Genomic DNA, 22,669 nt, shown 5'->3' with positions numbered 1-22,669 from the left:
CTATTGTGTTTTGAGTCATCGTGAATCATCCTGGATGGCATCTTTAGGGGTTAAGGCTACCTTTTGTTGGTTCCTAAAATAGCCCCCTACCTCCCTCCACACAGGGCAAGAGACAGACCCCTGCAGATGGGTGGGTGGCAGCCTTAATGAGCAAGGAAACTTGCACGAGGCTTGTCTTGGGCGACCACAGGATGAGCGGATCTCTGCCCCTGCCGGCCAGAATCTTAAAAGTTTATGCTGAGGCCTTGACTCAGTTTGGTCATCAATCCTGTCCCCGTGCTCTCAACACCTTACTCTCTCATGGCTACATCCTTTAACAGCACCGGACAGGGGCAGTGGGTAGAACGGTCAGGTGGAGAAACTTCCCTTCCGAGGACAGGCATGGTGGTGAGGGGCCGCTGACTGCCCGGGGCCAGCATGCAGGTCAACCAGAGATCACATCCTCTTGATGACTTCTCCCAGCATCTTTCAAAATTAAGTCTTAAGAGGACTGACTCTTTTACATATTCATTTTAATTACATGAATCAGAAAATAGACACAGGGCTTTGTATTCTGCACAAGCAAACACAGGATCACATAACAGACCTCTAACTGAACTGACTGTCAGGCTCAGATACCTCCAATAGGTTTTAAGGCACCCAGCTTTCCCCTGCCAGAGACCTCACCTAGCTGTTACACAAGGGCTGGACTCATTCTCTCTCCACTCCAGAGGGCAAGCCGCACCTCAGTCTTGTAACTTCTTCATCCCCAGTACCTGGCTCGGCATATGCTCGATAAATATTTACTTAATAAGTTAATCATCAAATTCTTGAGCAATACTCGTGTGAAAAGAAACACTGGGCGTACTGAATTTCAAAATAGTCCTGACAATGTCTCTCGGGTGTAGGCATGGCATCTTCCTTCAGGAAAGAAGGCAAAACTACGAAGTAGTTAAGTTTCTCTTTCACAGGAAAATCTTTAAAATGTCGTTTTAAAAAAATATTTCACTTTTAACTAGAACATACACACAAAAGATAGGAAACAGAAATATGCAGTTTAGCATGTCACATGAGATGTAGGTTAAGCCACAGAACATTGCCGGGACCCCAGAAGGACCTCCACACCCCTCACACCCCCACCAACTCGCTTCCCGCAGCAACACCAGTCACCGCAACCTCTGCGTCTTCTCCAAGGAGAAGTTACTATGGGAATGATTTATGGGAATGATTTACATTTGTTTTACCATCTAGGTTCAAATGCCTAAATTATATAGCTTGATTAAATTCCTTTAAATAGTGAGCTTCCTTGGTTCATCAAGATTAGGTTATGGTTTAAACTTTTCAAGAATATATCATGCCTAATGAGCAAAGAAAGTAATGTGTACAAAGTGCTGGATAACAAAAAAATGGCTTTCCTAATATTACACAAGGTAAAATAAAGTTTTACAAACATTTACCATTTTCATATAATTAGAGAAAGAGCAATAGAATAAAAATAATCCATAGCAACATTTGTTTATTTAAGCCCTAGCTAAGCTTTCATGTACAAGCAGGTATTTTCAGAAAAACAAAAGTCACAAGGCAACAGTTTCAAATGTTATACCATCTAAATAAAAATGAAACTTGCGGAATTTACAAATTAATATTCTGAGCAGACAAAAATCATACATCCTTTTGTAAAATCCAATCTACAGCATTTAAAAATTCATACAGTTACAAAGTAAGACATTCTCTCTTTACAATCTACGTATTTACAGAGCTTTCCCCACCACAAATGATAGTTTTCATCATAGCTACCAAGTTTGCAAACATAGTGTATTTAAAATATATTTAGCAGCATATAAAAAATTAGATAAAGGGCAATGAAACAGTACTATTAAATAAAAATGAAATTAAAAGGTGATTGTAGAAACAACTCCATAGGAAAATAGATCAAAATATATTTCTGTTAGGACATCAAAAAAGTTTCCCATCACAGAATGTATGCACAGCACTAACAAAACAATGTAACGGCGTTTTAGTCCTGAGCACAGGATACAACACAGCGGCAAAACTTTGGTCAATACAAGTAAACGTCAAAATTTAACACAAACTGTTTAACATTCTTTGTTAGCAGATTAAGGTCAATTCCACCTTATGAAAAACCATCAACACTATTCCCATGTTATTTTTCTTCCATTACGTTAAGAGAGCTTTGAAATTTGGGAATCTTCCACAGACTGATATGAATACAAGACAAACAGACTACAATTTGACTAACATTTCCAATATGTTTACAGTAAATCTTCTGAACAGCCTATATGAATGAGTTAACAGTGGGTTGCTTTATATTGCAAGTGTATTTTCTGACTGTCACAAACGCAGACATTTTGTAATTCAAATAATTTGAGAGTTTTTTTTATAGCTAGCCACAAAAATCCAGCCGAAACAAAAGTGCGAATCAAGCAGTATATCAGTTATAGGGCAAATATATATTTGGAGATGTTAATATTAAGCGCACAAGATAGGACACGATTTTACTAGAAAACATTTATATTCAGAAGTTGGGTTCAGATATATTTTCCAGTTAATCCCATTCACAAGCTTTTGCCTAATAAATATAGGGTAACATTTTCCATGAAGAATATACAGAGTATTATCACAGTATTCAGTTTATGACTATCTTCATTCATGCTAATTACTGGCAATATCTTCCCCCAGATCTCCTGTGTCTGAGATCTGACCATCTTGTAAATTGCGAGCCTTCCAAATTCTCACAGTTCGATCACTAAAAGACAATAAATTAAAAATAAACATGAGAAAAGAGGCAGAAAGATAAAGAAATAGCGATTAAAATTACTTATGGAAACATTTTATGAATAGGTCTTTAACAGATATAATAGATAAAAGTGAATCTTGTCTCATCAGCATATCTAACAGGCACCCATAATAATGACATTAAAAATAGCTCATATTATGAAGGTAGGAGTTAGGTGCTGTTACTATGTGCCCCTCACATATACGGATGCATTTAACTCCCTTTAACTACCACAAGAGGTAGACAGTGCTCTTACTCCCCTTTTCACTGATGTGCAAATTGAAGTCCAGAAAGGTACATAATTTGCCCAAGATCCCAAAGTAAGTAATAGAGCTAAGACTTGAACCCAGACAGTCTGGTTCCAGGGCCCAGTGTCTCAGCCACTCTACTGCACTCATTATTACAGAAAACAAGCTGGGATATGACATATGGTCAGAGGCCTTTGGTCACAACAGCCCAGAGTCAGGTGAGAGGGAGGCCTCTGGAAAGGAAGAGGGTGGGGAGGGGGCAGGGATGTCGGGGGCTTGGTGAACCTGGAAGGAGTAAGGAAGAGTTGTGTCTGGATGAAATCAGCGTAAGCACACAGAAAAAGCAGGAGGCTGTTGGGAAGTGGGTTAATACTCCTCCTACCATAGAACAAAAAATATACGAAGTGTTTTTTGTTTACCCAGTATGTGGGTACGGAGGACCAGTCATTACATAATTACATTTCTTACCATGTCTCTCATGGTTTAAAGGGAATGTTGATTTTCCCCCATTTCCTAATAAACCCAAAGCCAAAAGAAAGAGTTTCCATAGAGTTTAATAGTAGAAGTCACTTCAGAGATTAAGCAATCCGTTTCACGGATAGGAGGAATCTAGTGCCTCGTTTACTATGTAACATAGTAGAGGGAAGAGTTAAGCCTAGAACCCAGGCTTTCTAATCTTTAATCCATAATCTTCTCACTGCTAAGAGTTCTCATCATGAGGGAGAAAAGCAGTATTTTCCTTTTCCTTTTTTTTGTATTTATGTGAGGTGATGGATGTTAACTAAATTTATTGTTGTAGTCATTTCACAATCTAAGTCAAATCACTTTACTGTACACCTTAAACTTATACAGCACTATGTGTCTATTATATCTCAGTGAAACTGGGAGGAAAATAATAATCCATCTCAACAGCCTACATGGCACATGTTCATGAGTAACAGCAAGGATACATGTTCATTCATCCACTCATTCATCCAAATCCATTTATTCACTCAACCATTGACTCAACAAGTGTTTAGTAAAAACTTGCTGTGTTCCAGGTACTATTCTAGGTACTTAGGGTAAATTAGGTATAAACAAACAAACAAACAAACATAACCCTAAGCCTTTGCAGACCGTGCATTGTAGCAAGAGAAAATAGGCGATAAACCATAATAAATAATTAAATTATAAAGTTTATTAGAAAGTAATAAATATCATAGAAAAAGACAGACCATGGGATAAAGGGGACTGGTGGGTGTTAGGCGATAGGAGAGATTACAGTTTTAAATAAACTAACAATGTAACACTTTCTGAGAAAGAAAGATAGTGGAAGAAGGTCAGGATGTCGGAAGGCAAAGCATGGCAGCAAAAGGGAGCAGCCAAGGCAAATGTCCCAAGGGAGAAGTGAACTTGGAATGTCCAAGGACCAGCAAAGAGGTTACTGAGGTTGCAAGAGAAAGAACAAGCCATAGTACTCGAAGGGCAGGTGAGAGAGGTAACAGCTGCTGAGAGGGTCAGATCAAATATAGCCTCTACTCTAGGTTTAATGAAAGACTCCTGCAAACTTTTTAGCAGAGAAGGAATATGATTTGACTCAAGAGACTTAAAACACTTCCATGTTGAGAACAGACTACCTACAGGCAAGAACCTTGTTTTGAAGACTACTGTTATAACCCAAGGGCTGGCCATGACGGATCACTGAGGTAGCAGAAGATGTGAAGAGATGTGGTCAGATTTGAGGTACAATGTAAAGGTAGAACCAACAGGATTTGCTGATGGATTGGATATGGAATATGACAGAAAGGGAGGGATGAAGGGTCCTGGCCAAGCAACACAGAAGAAAATGAAGTCATCAACTGAGATGGAGAAGTCTGTGGAATGAGCAGTTTCTCGGGAAGACTGGGAGTTCAGTTTTGGACATATTAAGTTCAAGAGAATTGAACTTCCACTACTAGCCATAACAGAGCACCTGGTGCCAGGTTAGCTCTCCTGATGTAAACGAAGTAAAAACTTAACAAAATACGTGGAACAAAACTTTTCCGGCCCTGGCAATGGGTAGTGCAGGGCTGCTGTCCCAAGCAAAGGGGAACAGGGAAGGTGAGCTCTGTGACAGCACTGGCTTTGGGCCCAGGAGCTCTTTCCAGACCACAGTACAGGAAGGGGCAATCCAAGCAGAGAACCATGGAACCACTGAGTTGGAGGCACAGAACTGAAAATCTGTGGAGTAGCTGGAATTCGAGAAGCCAAGTAGACAAGAGAAGAAAGCTACGCAGAAAGAACTAGGGAGCTATGGGGAAAGAACTCCATAAATCTACAGAGAGGGCCCATAATGTCGGATGGAAGGCTAAGCTGCACAGGAAAAAGGAAGACTAAGGCCAGACAAAAAAACAACCATTAGTGAGCTCGAAGTGGAATGATTTCCGGAGTTCACCGAGGGCTATGAGATGTTTAAGTCCTGATCAGCAAAGTAGAGAGTTATCATCAAACACCCAGAATATTCAGTAGAAATCTGTAGAAATATTCAGTAGAAGAGTTTAAAAAAAGTCTCAAAAAGATGACGCCGCACCACAAGTAACTTAACTGCTAACAAAAGCCAACAGTCTTTAAAAAAATACAACAGAATCCAGATACTGGAAACACATTATAATGTTCAACATCCAAAAAACATTACTTGACATAAAAGAAACAGGAAAAGTGAGACCCATAATTATAAGAAAAATCAATCCATGACAACAGATCCAGAAATACCAGATAGGATGAAATTACTATACAAGGAATTTACAATTTACTATACAAGGGTTTTACAATTACTACACAGGTTATGAACTGCCTCAGTTTGAGCACCTGTAAAAAAGGAATAATAATATTTACCTTCTAGAGTTCTTATGAAGACTTAATGAAGCATTTAGAACAATATAAATGTTTTTTAAATAACAAATTAGTAGAACTAATTTGAAAATAGGCCTTTTGATTTTATTGGTTATTTTTCTGTCTTTTAAGTTTTGTAGTAAATACATTCCCATCTAACACTCAATGGATAAACTGAGAAAAAGTTCAGGTCTTCAAAAATAAGACACTACGATGGAAGAGAGGTAAATACAATCAATCATACCTTACCCACCAGACCACAGTGATACACGGTACTTCTATAGTCTTATACTGAGTGTCCTGCAGCTCTGCAGGGTGTTCATCATTTTCAGTAAATTATCAAGGACACAACAAGTGTTCAAGGGAATACATAAAGATGGTGGCTCTTAAGAAAGCAATGCAGAGTGGAAATAGTATTAATGAAGCACTGAAGGTGAGCACTTTAGAAAAATATAAAATAAATTGGCTTTGAGGGTCTTTAGAGGTGAAAAAAAGTAACTCCAAATGAAAAGAGGGATTTGATGGAAACAGCACAAATTATGAGATACCCCAGAAACATAGCAGGGGTTTCAAAATCAAATCAGGGTAACCATGCATTTAGAATAGACAAATCAAGAAGGTGCTCAAATTAAATTAAGTAACATGACTGATGCACAAATGACCTAGGGAGATTTTCAAAATAGATATTCATGAGAAATTACATTTTATTTGGATGAGACCAATGCCTCACATTATAGTGCATATGCTTTCCTTTCCTAAGTCCTTATACATACATTGTGCCATTTTGTATGGTCACAACATCTCTCCACCTCATTCAAGCATCTTCTTCAATGTCATGTTTTCAATGAGGCCTTCATGGACCACCCTATTATGTAACCCCTGCCCCATGATATTCTTTTTTTAAAAATATACTTTATTTTTAAAAAGATTTTATTTATTCATTTCCAGAGAGAGGGGAAGGAAGGGAGAAAGAGAGGGAGAGAGACATCAATGTGTTGTTGCCTCTCACGCACCTCCTACTGGGGACCTGGCCTGCAATGCAGGCATGTGCCCTGACTGGGAATTGAACCAGCGACTCTTTGCTTCACAGGCTGGGGCTCAATCCACTAAGCCACGCCAGCCAGGGTGCCTCCATGATATACTTATCACCCCTTCCCTGCTCTATTTTTCTCCATAGCACATACCACGATTTAACATATTTTATTTATTTCTTTTCTTGTTTTCTCATGGGAATCTACATCTTGGTCTGGGTTTGTTGTGTTCACTTTTCTATTCCCAAGAGCCTGGGACAGTGCCTGGCACAGCGGAGACTCGTCATGAATGAATAAGTGAACAAATCAATCAGTCAACCCAACCTCCATAAGAAGGAGGAAGCAGGTGGTTTTACTATGTACTTGTATTTTAAAAGAAAGTGGAAGAGGCACGAAGAGATATTTTAAAGACTTGTTCAAAATGTACAGAAAAGCAAGTTTGTTGCCCTTCTGGAGAAAGAAAATTAGAAGTTAGTCATCTGGAAGCAGACTTGATGGTGTAAGAGGAGTGGTGATATAAGGAAAACCACTATTATGAAGGTGGAGGAGCCCAAACTCAGTACCTGAAGTATACATCAGAAAATGTAAATAAGACATCTTGGTGGGGGGTACTGTATTTTTTCCATTAACATTTAGCTCCCTTATAACCTCTCCCTCTCCACAATCACCACACGGCTGTCTATGTCCTTGAGTCCTTTTTTTCTTTTTGCTCAATCCTTCTACCCCCAACCCTCTCCCCAACCCTTAGCTGTCATCCCACTCTCTTTCTATGAGTCTGTCTCTATTTTGCTTGTTAGTTCAGTCCACACATCTTAAGGCAGACACACAGGCAGACATGAGAATCACTACAATAAAACAGGAATTTCAAGGTTTTCATGTTCTATGTTTCCAGATATTTACAACTTATTTATTAAATCTGAACACAAGTAGCCAATATAGAGAAAAATCACATACAAAAAACTTACTCAGATGCAGTGAAAACGTGGGTGGAATTAACACATATGGCATTGATAGGACTATCGTGACCCTTCATCTCTCCGACCAGCACAAAAGTGTCCATGTTCCAGAGTTTCAGGATGCCCCCTCTGCAGCCGCTGAGCAGAACTGGTTGGCCTGGCACCACTCCCAGGGCACAGACCCAATCCTTGTGTGCGTTTGGAACTTGCTGGGAGAAAAAAAAGAAACCAGAAGCTTAAGGGGAGCCTTCCAAACATACATTTTCACACCCCAAAAAGTTACAAACATTTTTATTGACAAAACTAAATTTCTGCAATGTTGAATGGCCTGGAAATTGTAAAAATTATTTTTCTAAGCAATCACTCTTAGAGGCTTAAAAAAGTAAATCTAATTTGCTCCCCAATTTGTCTAATTGTCATCAGTATTATCAGTATTAAAGGCCTATAATGTTAAACATCTATACAATCTAAAAAACCTGGAAAGTGTACAAAATTTTCAAAGCCTCACATCCTCTTCACAGGCAGTAAGCATCTCACCTTCTCAAAATGTATGGAACACAACCAGTCTGAAGACACAGCCTGGTGTGCAGACTCTAAGGACTGCCTCACAGAACCAGTGCTTCCAGCTTCTGGTAAAGAACATGGAGGCCTAAAGCTCTTTGTAGAAGACTGGAACTAACCTATATATTTATAATTAGCAGACAATAATTATAAGATCGGACTGTATAACTATCTTTTAGGCACAAATATTTTTATATACACAATATAAAAACCACATCATGAACTATAAAAGCTTTTGAATGCAATATATGTCTCTGTTGCCATTTTTTCTATTAATATTCATGCTACTTGTTTATTTTGGTTTTATCTCATCACAAGCAAGAAAGTGGTAGCAGCTGCAATACACACACACATACGTGTGTAGGGGAAAAGTTGAAGTTGAGAACAATTTCACCTGTTAACTAATTTCTTCCCTGGGGAATTAGGAAAAGACCAATATTCCATTGTATTGACAAAGCACTTCAACCCAACTACTGTTCTACAGGAAATGAGAGAACCATCATTTTTGGATGCATGATGGTGTTCTTGTAAGGTAAAGAATCATTTGCACTACTTTGACTTTAGCTAAATTTGGTACTCTTTGAAATATGTGTACCTAAAACAAAACAAAATGGAAAACTGTAACTGCTCTACCCCAAGACTGATTTTATTTAATGAACACATGCATGAGACAATCCCAGATCTTTCAACTTCTATCAGTGTCTATTGTCCCCTGATCTATGAGGTATTAAGTGTTGAACGTTGTCTTTCTCATAGTAAGTAACTCAGGTGGGTGACAATGAAACACTCCTGAAGAGGAAGACCTTGTTAATATTTTCCTCCACAATGAAGATCTACATGGAGGCTCTTCAAATTCTTATGGACTACTAAATTGTTTTGAAGTACCCACTCCATTCCATGAAAAGGTTTTACATTACCTGTAGAAGGTCTTTTTGGGCTAAGTCCCATTTCTTGATTCCATTATCTCTGGACCCACTAAACAAGTTATCCCCTTGTATGGTTAGAGCCTCGATGCCATCGTAATGAGGGGGCTCAAAATTGTGGGTGGGACTCACAGTTCCAAGAGCCCCTTCAGTTACATCAAACATCTAAAAAAGGCAGAAAGAAAACAATCATCATATTTAACTTAAAAATAAGCACTTATATATGTTCATTCACAGAAACACATACATATGTGCATTAACCAGATATGATTTGTTTCATTAGAGCATCTTACCAAGTTAACTAAGTTAACCTGATCTGAACCACTCAGGATGAACCTGAGTCCTATTTGCACAGTACTTTTGCCTACATGTCACATGTAGACTTCTAAGAAAGGCAATGAATTTTTTCATGTATCAGTGTACAAATGATATGCTTAATAATAAAAATACTAAATATCAACCTAGTTAAAATTCAAATAAATGATGTGATTGTTATGTAAGCACTATTAGAAAGCTCTGCAGTCCTGGTAGTCATCTCAAAGTCCCCTAACACTTTATTTTAGTACCTTGCCCTTATTTCAAAAATTTTCGCTCACCTCAGTTGCCTTCATCTCTCTAAGCTGTTGATCTGGTGGGTTCCTGAAAAGGTTAGCATGATCGGTAGTATATTTTTGGATCCTTTTCTACATTTTAGAGTTTCTTTTTATTTTCAAATATTTTCTTCTCCTTCCCTTCTTTTCAGATGCTAAAGTGAACTTACTTCTTCCCAAGTTTCACATCTCTGATCTGATTCTAACTCCTCCTACTACCTTCAACTGACACTTCATTCTTCCCCTTAGCTTTTCTTCTCCACTGAGCCCATTTCCTAAGCATATAACCGTGCTCAAGTCTAAATATAAAATCTTCTCCCCTTATACCATTCTTTCTTTTTTAAATTTTATTTTTATTGTTGACACTACTGCTGATGTCCCCATATCCCCTTCCCCTTATTCCTCTTCCTCCCAGCCCCAGCTAACCCTTCCCTCTGGCCATCACCATACTGTTGTCTGTGTGTGTATATATGTATAAATGTATATGTATGTATATGCACACATATACCCATATATATGTTTCTTTGGCTAATTCCTTCACGTTTCACCCAGCCTCCCCATTCTATTTTCAAGCCACCTGATCTTCTCTCTTAATCAAAGCTTCTGCAAAAAGTATTTACACTCTTTCTCTCGTACTGGTTTGAGAGAACCCTTTTTACTCCTATTGGTTCTTACAGGTATTTCCCAAGGCTGAGTCCTGTCAACTTCTCTCTCCTTTGCCCATGTCATCTACTCTAACTCCTTGAACATCTGCTTCTATTTGAATGGCTGCCAAACCTTCATCTCTAGTTGTAAGTCATCATGAGCTCTGGACTTGCTGTTCTAATAGACTCTGGGCCTCCACGAAGATGTCCTCTGCTAGTATCCCAAATTTAACATTTCCAGAATCAAACTATACATTTTTCCTCACCTTAGCTCATAATTTTATAAATCTGAAGACCATAATATGCACAGTATAAAAGATGGTGACAATGAGACTGAAGTATTAGTTGGGTGACTAAGTTAAAATCTTTAAAATCCCTCCAAATCTATCTTCTATCAAAAATGAGAATACATGATTAAATAAGATAATAAAATCAGGAACTCTTTATGGAAGAAAAGATAAAGGAAAAAAGCAAAGGCTAAAAATAGTGAAAAAATTGATTAAGAGAAAGGGTGAATGACTTCGAATGCTTCAGAATATAATTCAACAACTCTATCATACTCACTTTGATGTAATGGTCCTTGGAGCCAGTGACAATCAGATCTTGTCCACTGGAAACCTGGTCTACAGTAAGGCACATGACAGGGCCCAGGTGTCCCGTTAACTTTCCCGTAGACTGAAACCTGTAAAAAGAAAGAAAAATAATTTTCTTTGAAAATATTTCTCAGCATGCTAAGGCCAAGCTTCAATATAAATAATCTATGTTCTTTGATAAAATAGAACATAAAATATGTTCTAAATTATTTTTTATTTTAGCTCCACCTCTATGCAACTCTGTTCAAATTAGAGTTTTTAAAAAATGGCCAAATTGATCTATTCTATGATGGAAGTGGAAGAGTCCTAAAGAAGTTATTCCAAAGCTGACTAGTATCATTTAGGAAGTAAACAAAGAAGCAGCAAAAGTCCAAAAAATGACAAATGACTAATATTAACTCCAACCTAACTGCAGATAAACCTTAATCTGTTAAATGCCCAAACATGTGCTAAACATATGACTGATGCTATTAGGTCCAATTGAAGTTGATTAAAATGACTATATCACTAATATAATTTACTTGATCAATAATACAGTGTAAATGAAGTTATTTTACTAAAGACAAAAATACTCTCACATATACAAATACACATACAGGCACTCATATATACACACACACATATATACATACACCTATTCACACACATATGTGTACATATGTACATCAGAAAATAGGTGGTACATTTCATCGGTTATTAGAAAGATAAGAAAATGACCAGAACGTGTATCTAGTTGGTAGAGAAATGTATGATGTCAGTCAATAGGGACTGACAATAAGCCTTTGTTTCATAGTCCTACCTCAAATCAAACTGCCAGAACACAGAAATGTCTTTGGCTTTCAGGGTATTCGTTTCTCAAAAACTATTCTCTTAGTTACTTGGTTTAGATGAATCTGCACTTAATCATGTTGCTGAAATCAACCAGGTTTCACATGATCTACCTTTTCAGCAAAATAAAAAAAGTATAAAGATTTTCAAAAGCTGGTATCTTTTCTGCCTTATGTGTCACAATCATACCCTTTTCTTCAATGGTGGTCCTAACACGTCAAATTTAATACCTTCAAAACTAAAGTAACGCCTCACTTTTCCAATTTCCTTCAACAAGCACTCTTTTAAATTTTCTACATTTTATTTCTAAAATAGCACTCAGGATGGTGGTTCCTCTCTTCCTTTCCCTCATCTATCTATAAATTATGCTTGTTATCTTTTCTCAGTCATCTGTTAAAATGTTATAACTAGTTATTCCCAAACTTTCTCAAATAAATAATCCTTTATTCCTTTTATTTACCACTGACAAAGCCCTCCTACATCGGGGGTACTCTGAACTACCCCAACTGAAAACCTGACTCAGCACCCTGTAATTGCCTGTTAACGGCCTTTACCCTCCACTGTAAGATGAGCTCTAAGGAGGCAGATACCACACTTGTCTGGCGTAGTGTTTTCCCAGGAACTGACGTGGTGATGTTGAGTAAGTGTCTGTTAACTAGTAAGTGAGTATTCTATTGCTGCCAGCATGTTAAGAACTAGAAAAGAAACGAAAATAAATACTCAGCTAAAAGATAAAAGCTCATAGTTGGTGGCATATGAAAATCAAATCAAAGCTGTAACACCTCCTTTCAATATATCAATCATTTTTGTCTTTTGAACCACTTTATCTTCTTTATACATACAGACATACATACACACACATATATATTTTATATTCATAAACACTCTTTAAGTTTTATGCCCACATTTGTTCAATTAAGTTTATAAATGGAAATATTAGAGATAATATAAAGTTTAAATAATGTTGCAAAAAGTAATTCTTTCAAAGGTATTGGTAACACTAGGATGAGGATCCTGATCTATTTTCAGTAAACAATACAATTTGTAGACAAATATTTTAAAAGGCTAAGGTTTCAATTCTATTTTCCTTCACACACATTTTCCCGGGCAATGCAACTTAAAAGAAAGGAAACTGTGAGTTTGCTAATGAGAGCAGAAGCTTTTAGGGGTGTTGGGCTGAACAGAAAAGCCTATGATGTTTACATTAACTTCTGGGTTATAAAAATTGGGTTTCATGTGCATAGTACTGTCTGAAAGTTGTATTTTCCATATGGAAGAAGCACATTTTCATAAAAATTCTACCTTTTAAGGTCCCACATTCTGACAGCATTTCCAGAAGCTGCATAAAGAAAAGTGCCAGTTGGGTTCAGTGCAATTTGATTGATCTGGTTCTCTCCAGAAGGAATAGCTACTGTCCGGCTGGTACTTGCAGAACAAGCATCTCCAAGAGAAACTTGACCTGAAGATCTTAACAGAGACAGAAAAAAAAACAAACAAAAAATTCACACATTTCACACATGAGTTCAGCTTAAAACTCCTTCAATCTCTAGGAGACCTGTTATAAGCAACAAAAGATCTGTGTCCTATTTGGTCACTGTACACACAGAACTTAGGATGGCACCTCACACCCACTTTAAATGTTTTGAATGAATAAAATAAGATGACATAGCTTAAAAATCTTAATTTGCAATCCTATTATAAAACTAAGGAATTATAAGCCCTGAGTCAGGAATGACTAAGTTATCACTCAGAAAAAATTATGTGACAAAGATTTTTTTTTTTAAGAAAAAAGGTAATTCATTTTCCCGCAGCTTCCAGAAGCCCCCTGAGGGCCAGACCTACCTTTCGTCTATAAGATTTGCCCATTTCTCCCTGACTGGTGTGGCCCAGTTTGCGGGGCAATGTCCTGCAAAGTGAAAGGTCTTGCAGTTCAACTCCCAGTCAGGGCACATGCCTGGGTTGCACGTTTGGTCTGCTCAGGGCATGTATGAAAGGCAATCGATCGATGTTTTTCTCACATCGATGTTTCTCCCCTTCTCTTTCTCCCTCCCTTCCTCTCTCTTTATAAATAAAGTTTAAAAAGCTTCCCTTGTATTAAAGACTCTGAGGACTTTTAAAATTATTCCCAGTGTTTGTTCACTTTAGCCCACTCACACATGCAGTATTTACCATATGCTAAAAACTCAAACATAACTTATTTCTACTTCCTTGGATAAATTCTAAATGGTAAGTATATCTTTAAATTTTGAAACACTTTCTCAACTAACTTCTAAAATATCAAGTTATAATCAATCTTTTCAAAGTTGACTTTAGAGAGTTAACTGGATTGGTAATTTTCTAATATCTTTTAAAATAAAATTTCCCTCAAGAGACTTGTATTCAGTACAATAATTAATAATCCTCCAAATAAAAATGAACAATTAATGGTTAATAACCCCTACGTTACAAATCATTAATCCCTATTCTAAATCCCTAATTTTAGTAAAAATTAACCTTTCCTATGCTCCCTTCTCTTATTTAAACCAACAGAGTTCACCTCAATTTCAATTATAAAATAGTCCATCAATCTTATGGCAAAAAGAATCATTATTTGCTCCATATTCTAAAGACATACATAATAACAGACATAGAAAACAAACTCATTCTCCAATTGTCTACTATAACCTGAAGTTATGAAATGTGTGCTAATAACAAAGCAATATAAGTTCATCCCCCCTCAATAAACCTGTCCATTATTCAATATCTGCCAATTGAAGATTGCAGATACTTCTTAACTGTCTACAATGGTGATTTACACCATTTTCCAAGGAGTGGTATTCATTTGAAGCAAGCAACATAAATTATTTAACCACATCAAGTAGCATATGATTTATATCCCTTCCTGTTTAGTATTAAGTCCTCATATTTTATTTTCTCAATAGCTTTTTACCCTGGGTTCTTATGGTAAACATTATAACATTCTTTTGGAAGTGGATAGGAATAAATAAATAAAAGTGCTTTGATAGTGCTACCTTTTCTTGTATTTTCTTATGCTACTTGTCTTTAAGTTACTTACGTCAGCGTTCGAATACATTTTGCCGAGTCTCTGATATCCCACACCTTAATATAAGATGTCGACACGGTGAAGACCAGACTGGTATAGTTACAGTATTTTACAGATACGACATTGTTGGGATGGCCTCCCAGCGACATGATCTCCTGCCCTGTCACCAGATTCCATACTTTACAAGTACGATCTAAAACAAACAATTGAAAAAGGGGAGATACTGTCAATATAAACTAAATTGTTTTTTTTTAATCATTGTTCAATTACAGCTTCCTCCCTTTTACTCCCATTCCAGCCCACCCACCCAACCCTGCCCACTCCCCTCCCATTACCACCCTCCCCCTAGTTTTTGTCCATGTGTCCTTTAAATTTGTTCCTGTAAAACCTTCCCATTCTCCCCTGAAATTCCCTCTTCTCTCCCCTCTGGTCACTGCCAGGCTGTCCTCTATTTCAGTGTCTTTGGTTATATTTTGCTTGTTTCTTTGGGGTTCTCTTAACAATAAAAATTATTTTAAAAGTTCTCTCCTGTAAGAAGGAAATGCAGTAAGAAAACAGTAATTATGCCATTAATCTGCCACAGGCATCCTGACTCCATCCTTGACCCTCTACAGCAGGTTCAAGGGCAAAGTAGGTATAAAGGAATAGTCAGAAGCCAGAGATGAGTGGTTGTATGCATTATGTGGTATTAAAAAACATTGTATCAAATTTTGAAATACTCTTATCAAACAAGTGTTGCTTCAGATGGTCCGAATTTAAAATGGCCATCCCGAATCAGCCTCTTCCTGCCGATTCACATTCTGCCTGGATCACATCTCTACCCCCTCAAAACACGCCACACGCACAACACAAACACCTTTCTTTTCCAGGGGTCACAGCATGACGAATTTAATCTTGATGCAAAAACATAAACATAAAACTATTCTACTTTGTTTTGCTGACTTGTTGGCTACCTAATTATCCTGGAGAGAGAGATTTAATTTGAACCATTAGAAAAGGGTATTTTCCCAGAGCAGATTATTTTTAAATTGGGAACTACTTGCCATTATTTACAGTTCATAAGTTCTAGCTGGATTCTTATATGTCTCTCCACAGACAATAAGCAATCAATGTTTGCTCATTAAACCGAGTCTTGTAACATCCCTGAATACTAAGTAACTTTTACTAGCTCCTCAATTACTGTATGTGCTTCCTTTCTACCTTTCTAGCTGCACTGTCTACTCACTTCTCTTATACATACTCCACTATTCAACCCAATTGGATTTACTTCCAAACACATCCCACTTTTACCTCCATGTCTCCGCTCATGTTGTTCTATAATCTTGGTTGCCAATCCTTACCTATCAATATTCAAACCATCCTACAAGGTTCATTGTATATGCCTCCTTATTAAAGTTTTACTTATTTCCCACAGCTTGTCAAATCTCTCCCTTTTCCAAAACCCCAAAACTCTTGGTCCGGAACTCTCCAAAGCATACATAGTTAATTTCTAGCTATGTACAATTGTACCAAAGGAGTGAAGAGTGCAGGTTTGGAGATGAGTAGACTTGGATTTCCAATCCTGGCTCTTCTGCTTAACTAGCTGAATTTTTCTGGGAAAATTATTTAATTTATTGAATCCTCAGGGTCTTCATTTGTAAAACAAGGATGCCACATGTATCTCATCAGGGTTGTGGTGAGAATTAAATGAGATATAATTTGTATAGTGTCTAGCATAACCCCTGACATACAGTAAGTATTCAAGAAACGGTAGTTGGTACCCACCTTATTTTCTTTACCACACTCTACATTCTAATGGCCTTTTATAAACTTTTAGGTAAACTGCACTTCTAAGCTCAGGGCTCACATGCATTAGGGAGATGTAGTCTCTCGATGGTCTATTTACATAACATCAACAGAGATTTTTCCATACCTCCCAACTATGAAATGATTATATAGTTCATACAATTCAGGGGTTGAACCACATTCTCTTTCAGATCCCTATGGGTTTTAAGCAGATTCACTTTTATTTTCAAAGTTTGTCAAAAATGTAATCTTTTTTTTCAAGAATCTGTTAAATAACCCTATGAAACAACTACCAGCACCTTTTGATCCAGTGAAGAGGAGGTCGTCCGTGGCATCCACGCAGAGCACGGCTTTGGTGTGCCCTTCGGCTATGTGAACGCACTGAAGCGCAGAAGCTCTGACTCCTTTTGAAGCCGGAAATGGGTTGATGATGCCCCTGAAGTGGGGGAGCAAAGAACAACTTCAGTAGTTATATCGTGAAACTAATTTCAGTTTTTTCCTGACTTTTAGAAGTCTTTCTAAGTAACTAGTAACAAAATCAGGCTGCTCCCTCGTCTCTTTTTTAAGCAAAAGGACAGAGACAATGTGTGAAACTGCAATAGTAGTGACGGAGTACAGCAACTAGCTAGGCACCAGAGAGCAGTGCCATTCCCCAAAGAGCAAAGCCTGTAATATATTTGGATTCTCTTATTAACAATTTCACCTCTTCTAAGTTTAATGAAGCAATATTGGGAGCTGTTTCAGTGTAATGAATTTTGACAAATAAAAATGTATAAATCATAACTGGAAGATATGGTTCTATGTCATGCTCGATTTTTATCTATGTCAAAAAGGACATTCTTGAGAAAGTGTAACATGTACCACCTAAAATACTAAGAAAGCAAATTTCAAACAAATCCGAAAAAAAAAAAGGACAAGGCTGCATGGACAGAATCTAATGAGAATTCTGTCAAATATATCAAAACATATCAAACACATCAGAAACTTAAAGAAAACACTCAAACAATCTCAAAGAAGATAAAAGAATGAGAATTTAAAAGAATAACGAGGTTCTGTAAGGATCATTCCCATAAGCTTAATATTTCTGGAGTTTCTGCTTTATGCTACTGGTCTAAGCACTCTGGAAATTACCTATTATCAAAACATTATTCTTATTCTTAAAAAGTTCCATTCAGCCCTGGCTGGTGCAGCTTGGTGGACTGAGTGCCAACCTATGAATCAATGGGTCACCGGTTCGATTCTCAGTGAGGGCACATGCCTGGGTTGCAGGCCAGGTCCCCGTAGGGGGCGTGCAAGAGGCAACCACTTATTGATGTTTCTCTCCCTTGCTTTCTCATTCCCTTCCCCTCTCTCTAAAAATAAATAAACAAAATCCTTTTAAAAAAAGTTTTATTCAGGATGTGAACTGAAATATTGTGTTAGGAAGACTAAAGAAAAGAATGAACTAAGATGTGCTAAATATATCAGATGTATCTTTGCTTGAAGCAGGAAGAAAAATTATGTTGAAATATGTCCATTATACAAGACAGATGGCATAATATTAAGACAAATACAGGGATTTAAAAAATATTGTTTCCATCTTCTTCATGAAAGAAAACAATCTTTAAGATACATAGGGCAGAAATAACTAAGAGGAAGTATGAAGCCAGGATAAGTACAGCTAACAATGGAGACATTCAATAAGTTCAAGTATTTCAGTTTTTGAAGCATTGTATCACAGGTTTTTGAAAATGTGTACTATTGTGGGGACAAAAATCAATGGAGCACCTCCACTGGTCCTCTAAGCAGATCAATAAAGGGGACAAATCATGCAGACCCAATTCCAAAAATCAGGAAAAAAGTGGGTTTCAGGAATTACAGATGAATAAAATCATTACAAACACAAAAATAAAGGCTCATCGATAAGAGATAACATGAGCTAATTGATCTCATGAAGGAAGTTCTTTACAGGGTTACTAGGCAACAAAACAGAGGCAGATCAGATTCACGCTATATGTTGACCCAATGAGGCTCAGACAGTAAGCCTTTCCAATGATATCCCTGCGGACACGGTGGGTTAGCACAAAACTATTGTGGTAAGGTAGTTTCATTGGTGTTCACAGTAACTCCTAATGAATCAATCGTCCTATCAGCCTGAAAGGAGGTCTTCAAAATCTTGTCTATTTTTTTGCATCCCAAAAGACAGAAATAGTATGTTTATTACTATTAAACTACAGCATAGCTCCTGGAGAGATTCTTTTATTCTTATATGTTTTACTATCATTCATTATTCACATTTCTGAAGAAAAACAATTACAACATTAAACATAGCATTTTATTAATTAGATACCAAAAATGCTCTCAAATACTCATAATATAGAACATAGAAACTGCAATATGGAAATATAAAAATTAGAAACATATATCCATTGCATTTCTTTATTAGAATTAATCTATTCACATTCTGAAATACAGAAATCAACATCAAAATAGTTTAAGTTAAGGATAAATTTTGCAAACTTGTAAAACAAACCTTACTAAAGGAAAAACAGCAGGTAATATTGCAAATGAGATTAACTGCTCTGCCCTCCCCCTGCCTACCTTCTGGAGGATCTACTGATGATCAGCAAAATGGCCATGAAACAGGGGAAACGAGTGCAAAAGAGAGAAGACAAATGATAAGTGGGAAGAAGAAATGATAGAGAGGAAGAGAGAGAAATTACAGGTCAAAAAAATCCATAACAGGAAAAAATGCAACTCTGTTATTTTAAAAGTAGTATAATCAGTAGAAAATATTTATTTTTTAAAAAAGCTCTTCTACACTCAATTTCTTTCTATAGTTTGTTATCATAATATTTTTTCTTTCTAGCATATCTTTTTTTTGAATAAGAAAATCTGCCATAAACTCTTTATTTAAAATTGCTAAACAAACAAGAAAAAATAATCATATTCACCCTCCCACACTGTAAGGTACTGGAAATTAAAAAAAAAAATCACTGAGAAGTAAACTTTCTTGAAATCAGTACTCATAGAACTTAATTACTTTTAAAGAAAAAAATTAGATTACATACAGAAAACATATGACAAGTTATTATGTTATTACACAAGGAAAGTTTACCACTACTTTGTCAAAAAGGTACATCACAAAAATGTTAAAATTAATATGTTTAAAAATATTAGTGCATTTATATGGTTTACAATAAGTTATACATGCAACAAAAATGAGATTTGCTTAGAGTTTCTAGAAAGGCTAGAACATCATGAAATGCCAGAATATAGAAAAGATAGAAAGAAAGTACCTGTGTACCTCCGACAGAGAGGAATCACTTTCATCAGACCTACAGTGAAAGAGTTAGAGTTATGAGGAGAAAGAATGCAGATCAATAGGCAAAGATACTGAGAGGGAACTGAAATCAGCAGTATGAATAATAGAAATACAGCAAACACTTCCTCTATACTGCCCTGCTTTTCTATTTGCACTGGATATCAGCCAATCCAGTAAACTATATGATTCTTATATCCACCAAGTCTTCAGGGAAAAAAAAATTCTATTACTGATCCACAGAATCTATCTACCCTTATTTCTGAAATTTAGGTCCTGAACAGGAACAGTATCAAGTAAGTAAAATGGATCACTTCAAGACTCTTTCTATTTAATTGACTTGCACCAGAGAAAATTTTCCATTTTAATAACTATTCACACGTTTTATTCATCCTGATAACTACTTTAGATTTGGACTCTGATGTGGCAGTTGCAAAAATATATTACATATCTGAAAGGAAAGCAAATCACTCATAATTTAATAATCTTTGATTTTAACTTATCTTAAGAATAGGGAGTTGTGATGAGAGAGTCTCTCACTAATAGCTGGGGAACTTTAGGGGCATTTAAAAATGAGCGACCCACCCCTGTCAGCCTTATCCTAAAGCCTCCAAGGCCGGCGGTGTATCTGGCTACTATGAAAATCTATTTAGCTCGTCTAACAGCTTTGGGGAGAATGAGGACAGTGTGAGCGCTGCTCGCAGGGGTTGTGACTGGAAACAATGCACAGAATCCACCTGTTGCTGGTGAAACATACCAGCCTCACAAAGGAGCCCAGAAGCACATAATTCAAAAGGTGGGTGAGTTTTTGAAAGTGTAAAGTAGTCCATTATTCTCAGTTTGAACTTTCAGAAATGACAACACAGTCAAATTATTGGTAGCTGATAAAAACATTTCAGTAAAAAGTATGGAACTATGATGAGATTGTCAAGATTATCAAAAGACTGAAAGAACATTTTATGACTGAATGCAAGGTCAAGAAAATTTAGTAATTCTTCGTATCACTAGTGAAAATGGGCTTCCTCAAAACATACCGAATGTTCTCCTACTCTTTTCTCACTTAAATGAGAAGTATGATGTAACAATGTGAGAGTCTTTTTCAGTAACATACTGTCATGATATTTACCTATCTAGATCAGTTTGAAGGGCATGTGATTGGCTGATTCAACTATATTAAAATCAAATTAAGAATTTTATCTATAAGTAGATTAGAAATTATTTCAAAATCATATTGTTTCTCTAAGTCTATAGAGCCATTTAAAATGATCTAAACATGCCAAATATCTTAAAGAAAATCTTGTAAGTTTCAGAAATTATTGATATATACAGACTGATCACAGCACAGAAAACAAGTAATTGGAGACTGGATACCAAGCGCACACACATACTGTTATCATACAAAATCAGAGCAAGTGAGTCAGAGTTAATAAATACCTTATGGCAGCATTGTTAGTACTGAATTCTTGCAAGAGAGATTCTGGCTCGATGTGAGAATACTTTTTTACTCCATATTTAATGAAGATAATATTTTCTATATCCCTCCAACTTCTCTTCCCCCACATCCCACCCTCAGTCCTAGCCTCTTTACCCTTAAAGGTACTTTTTAGAGAACAGAATTCCAAGAACAGAATTTTTGAAGTTTTATGGTGGATCTGTATAAAACAACCAAATGATGGTAACATGTTCCACATATAACAGTGGTCTTTTCAGGCTGGTATATCCACCAAAGGTAAATAATTAGCCTCTTTTCAACTTAGACTACCTGGATTAGAGGCTCTTGTACACTCACAGAAGCTGAAGAATCCCAAGAAATTTAAACTTCAGGTGGTCTCAAAGGTATTTCAGACCTAACATACTTGTAAAAGAAAGAGCAAGACAAGTGCTGAAAGTACAGCAATGCAAATCTACAACAGGGAATAATGTTCAGCAGGAAAATAATTTTCTATAATATTGTCTCTATGGTTCATTTCCTGTTAGAACAACACATAAAGTATGTCAAGAGTTCACAAGTCAGACTCCATCTCCCACACAAAGAGATGGCTGAATGTTTTCTACAGGCTGCATGGTAAGGTTCAGAATATTGTAATAAATTGTTGGGGCTCTTTTCCGTAACAACTTACTTATCCTGCTGAACTGATGTGTTTCCCTGAGAAACAGTAAGACGATTAAAAACATTCAGTTCATTACGAGGCCGGCTTGGTGGGGAAGAAGGAGGTGAAAGACTAGCCTCTGAGGTTCCAGAATCTGAGCTACAAGAAAAAAGAACATTAAATTGGTGGTTTTAATTGTTTATGATTTGTTAGGAATTTTTTATGAGACATGCTTTTTTAAAAAAGCTTTTCATTAGAGATCCCTTCTTTTTTTCCTTCCTTCCTCTTTTCCTTTTTTATAAGATAAAATGCACCCTGAACAATTTAATTTTATTTCCACTGAATTTTGTTATATTGGCCACAAGATGGCACTAAAGAAAAAGTTCTATCTGCTACACTCTAAAGTCAGAACAAAACAAGCAAGCCAAATTTAAAATTACACGATTTTAG

The 22,669-nt window shown here is 36.7% G+C and overlaps 1 protein-coding gene across 1 annotated transcript in view; it reads right to left on the bottom strand.

The window, feature by feature from the left end:
• Window positions 1-1,480: 1,480 nt before the first annotated feature.
• The window catches only part of KIF21A (kinesin family member 21A), a 138,987-nt gene continuing 117,798 nt past the window's right edge, over window positions 1,481-22,669 (bottom strand). Inside the window, 10 exon segments of the mRNA XM_028533277.2 lie at window positions 1,481-2,746; window positions 7,871-8,070; window positions 9,340-9,510; window positions 11,144-11,261; window positions 13,303-13,467; window positions 15,056-15,236; window positions 17,128-17,264; window positions 19,409-19,420; window positions 20,107-20,145; window positions 22,250-22,378. Coding sequence (XP_028389078.1) covers window positions 2,653-2,746; window positions 7,871-8,070; window positions 9,340-9,510; window positions 11,144-11,261; window positions 13,303-13,467; window positions 15,056-15,236; window positions 17,128-17,264; window positions 19,409-19,420; window positions 20,107-20,145; window positions 22,250-22,378 — 1,246 coding nt within the window. The 3' untranslated portion in view covers window positions 1,481-2,652.

This window comes from Phyllostomus discolor, chromosome 2, assembly GCF_004126475.2.
Source record: "Phyllostomus discolor isolate MPI-MPIP mPhyDis1 chromosome 2, mPhyDis1.pri.v3, whole genome shotgun sequence".
Classification (NCBI taxonomy): domain Eukaryota; kingdom Metazoa; phylum Chordata; class Mammalia; order Chiroptera; family Phyllostomidae; genus Phyllostomus; species Phyllostomus discolor.
The sequence above is the reverse complement of the archived record's forward strand: the minus strand, read 5'-3'. Positions and strand labels throughout refer to the sequence as shown.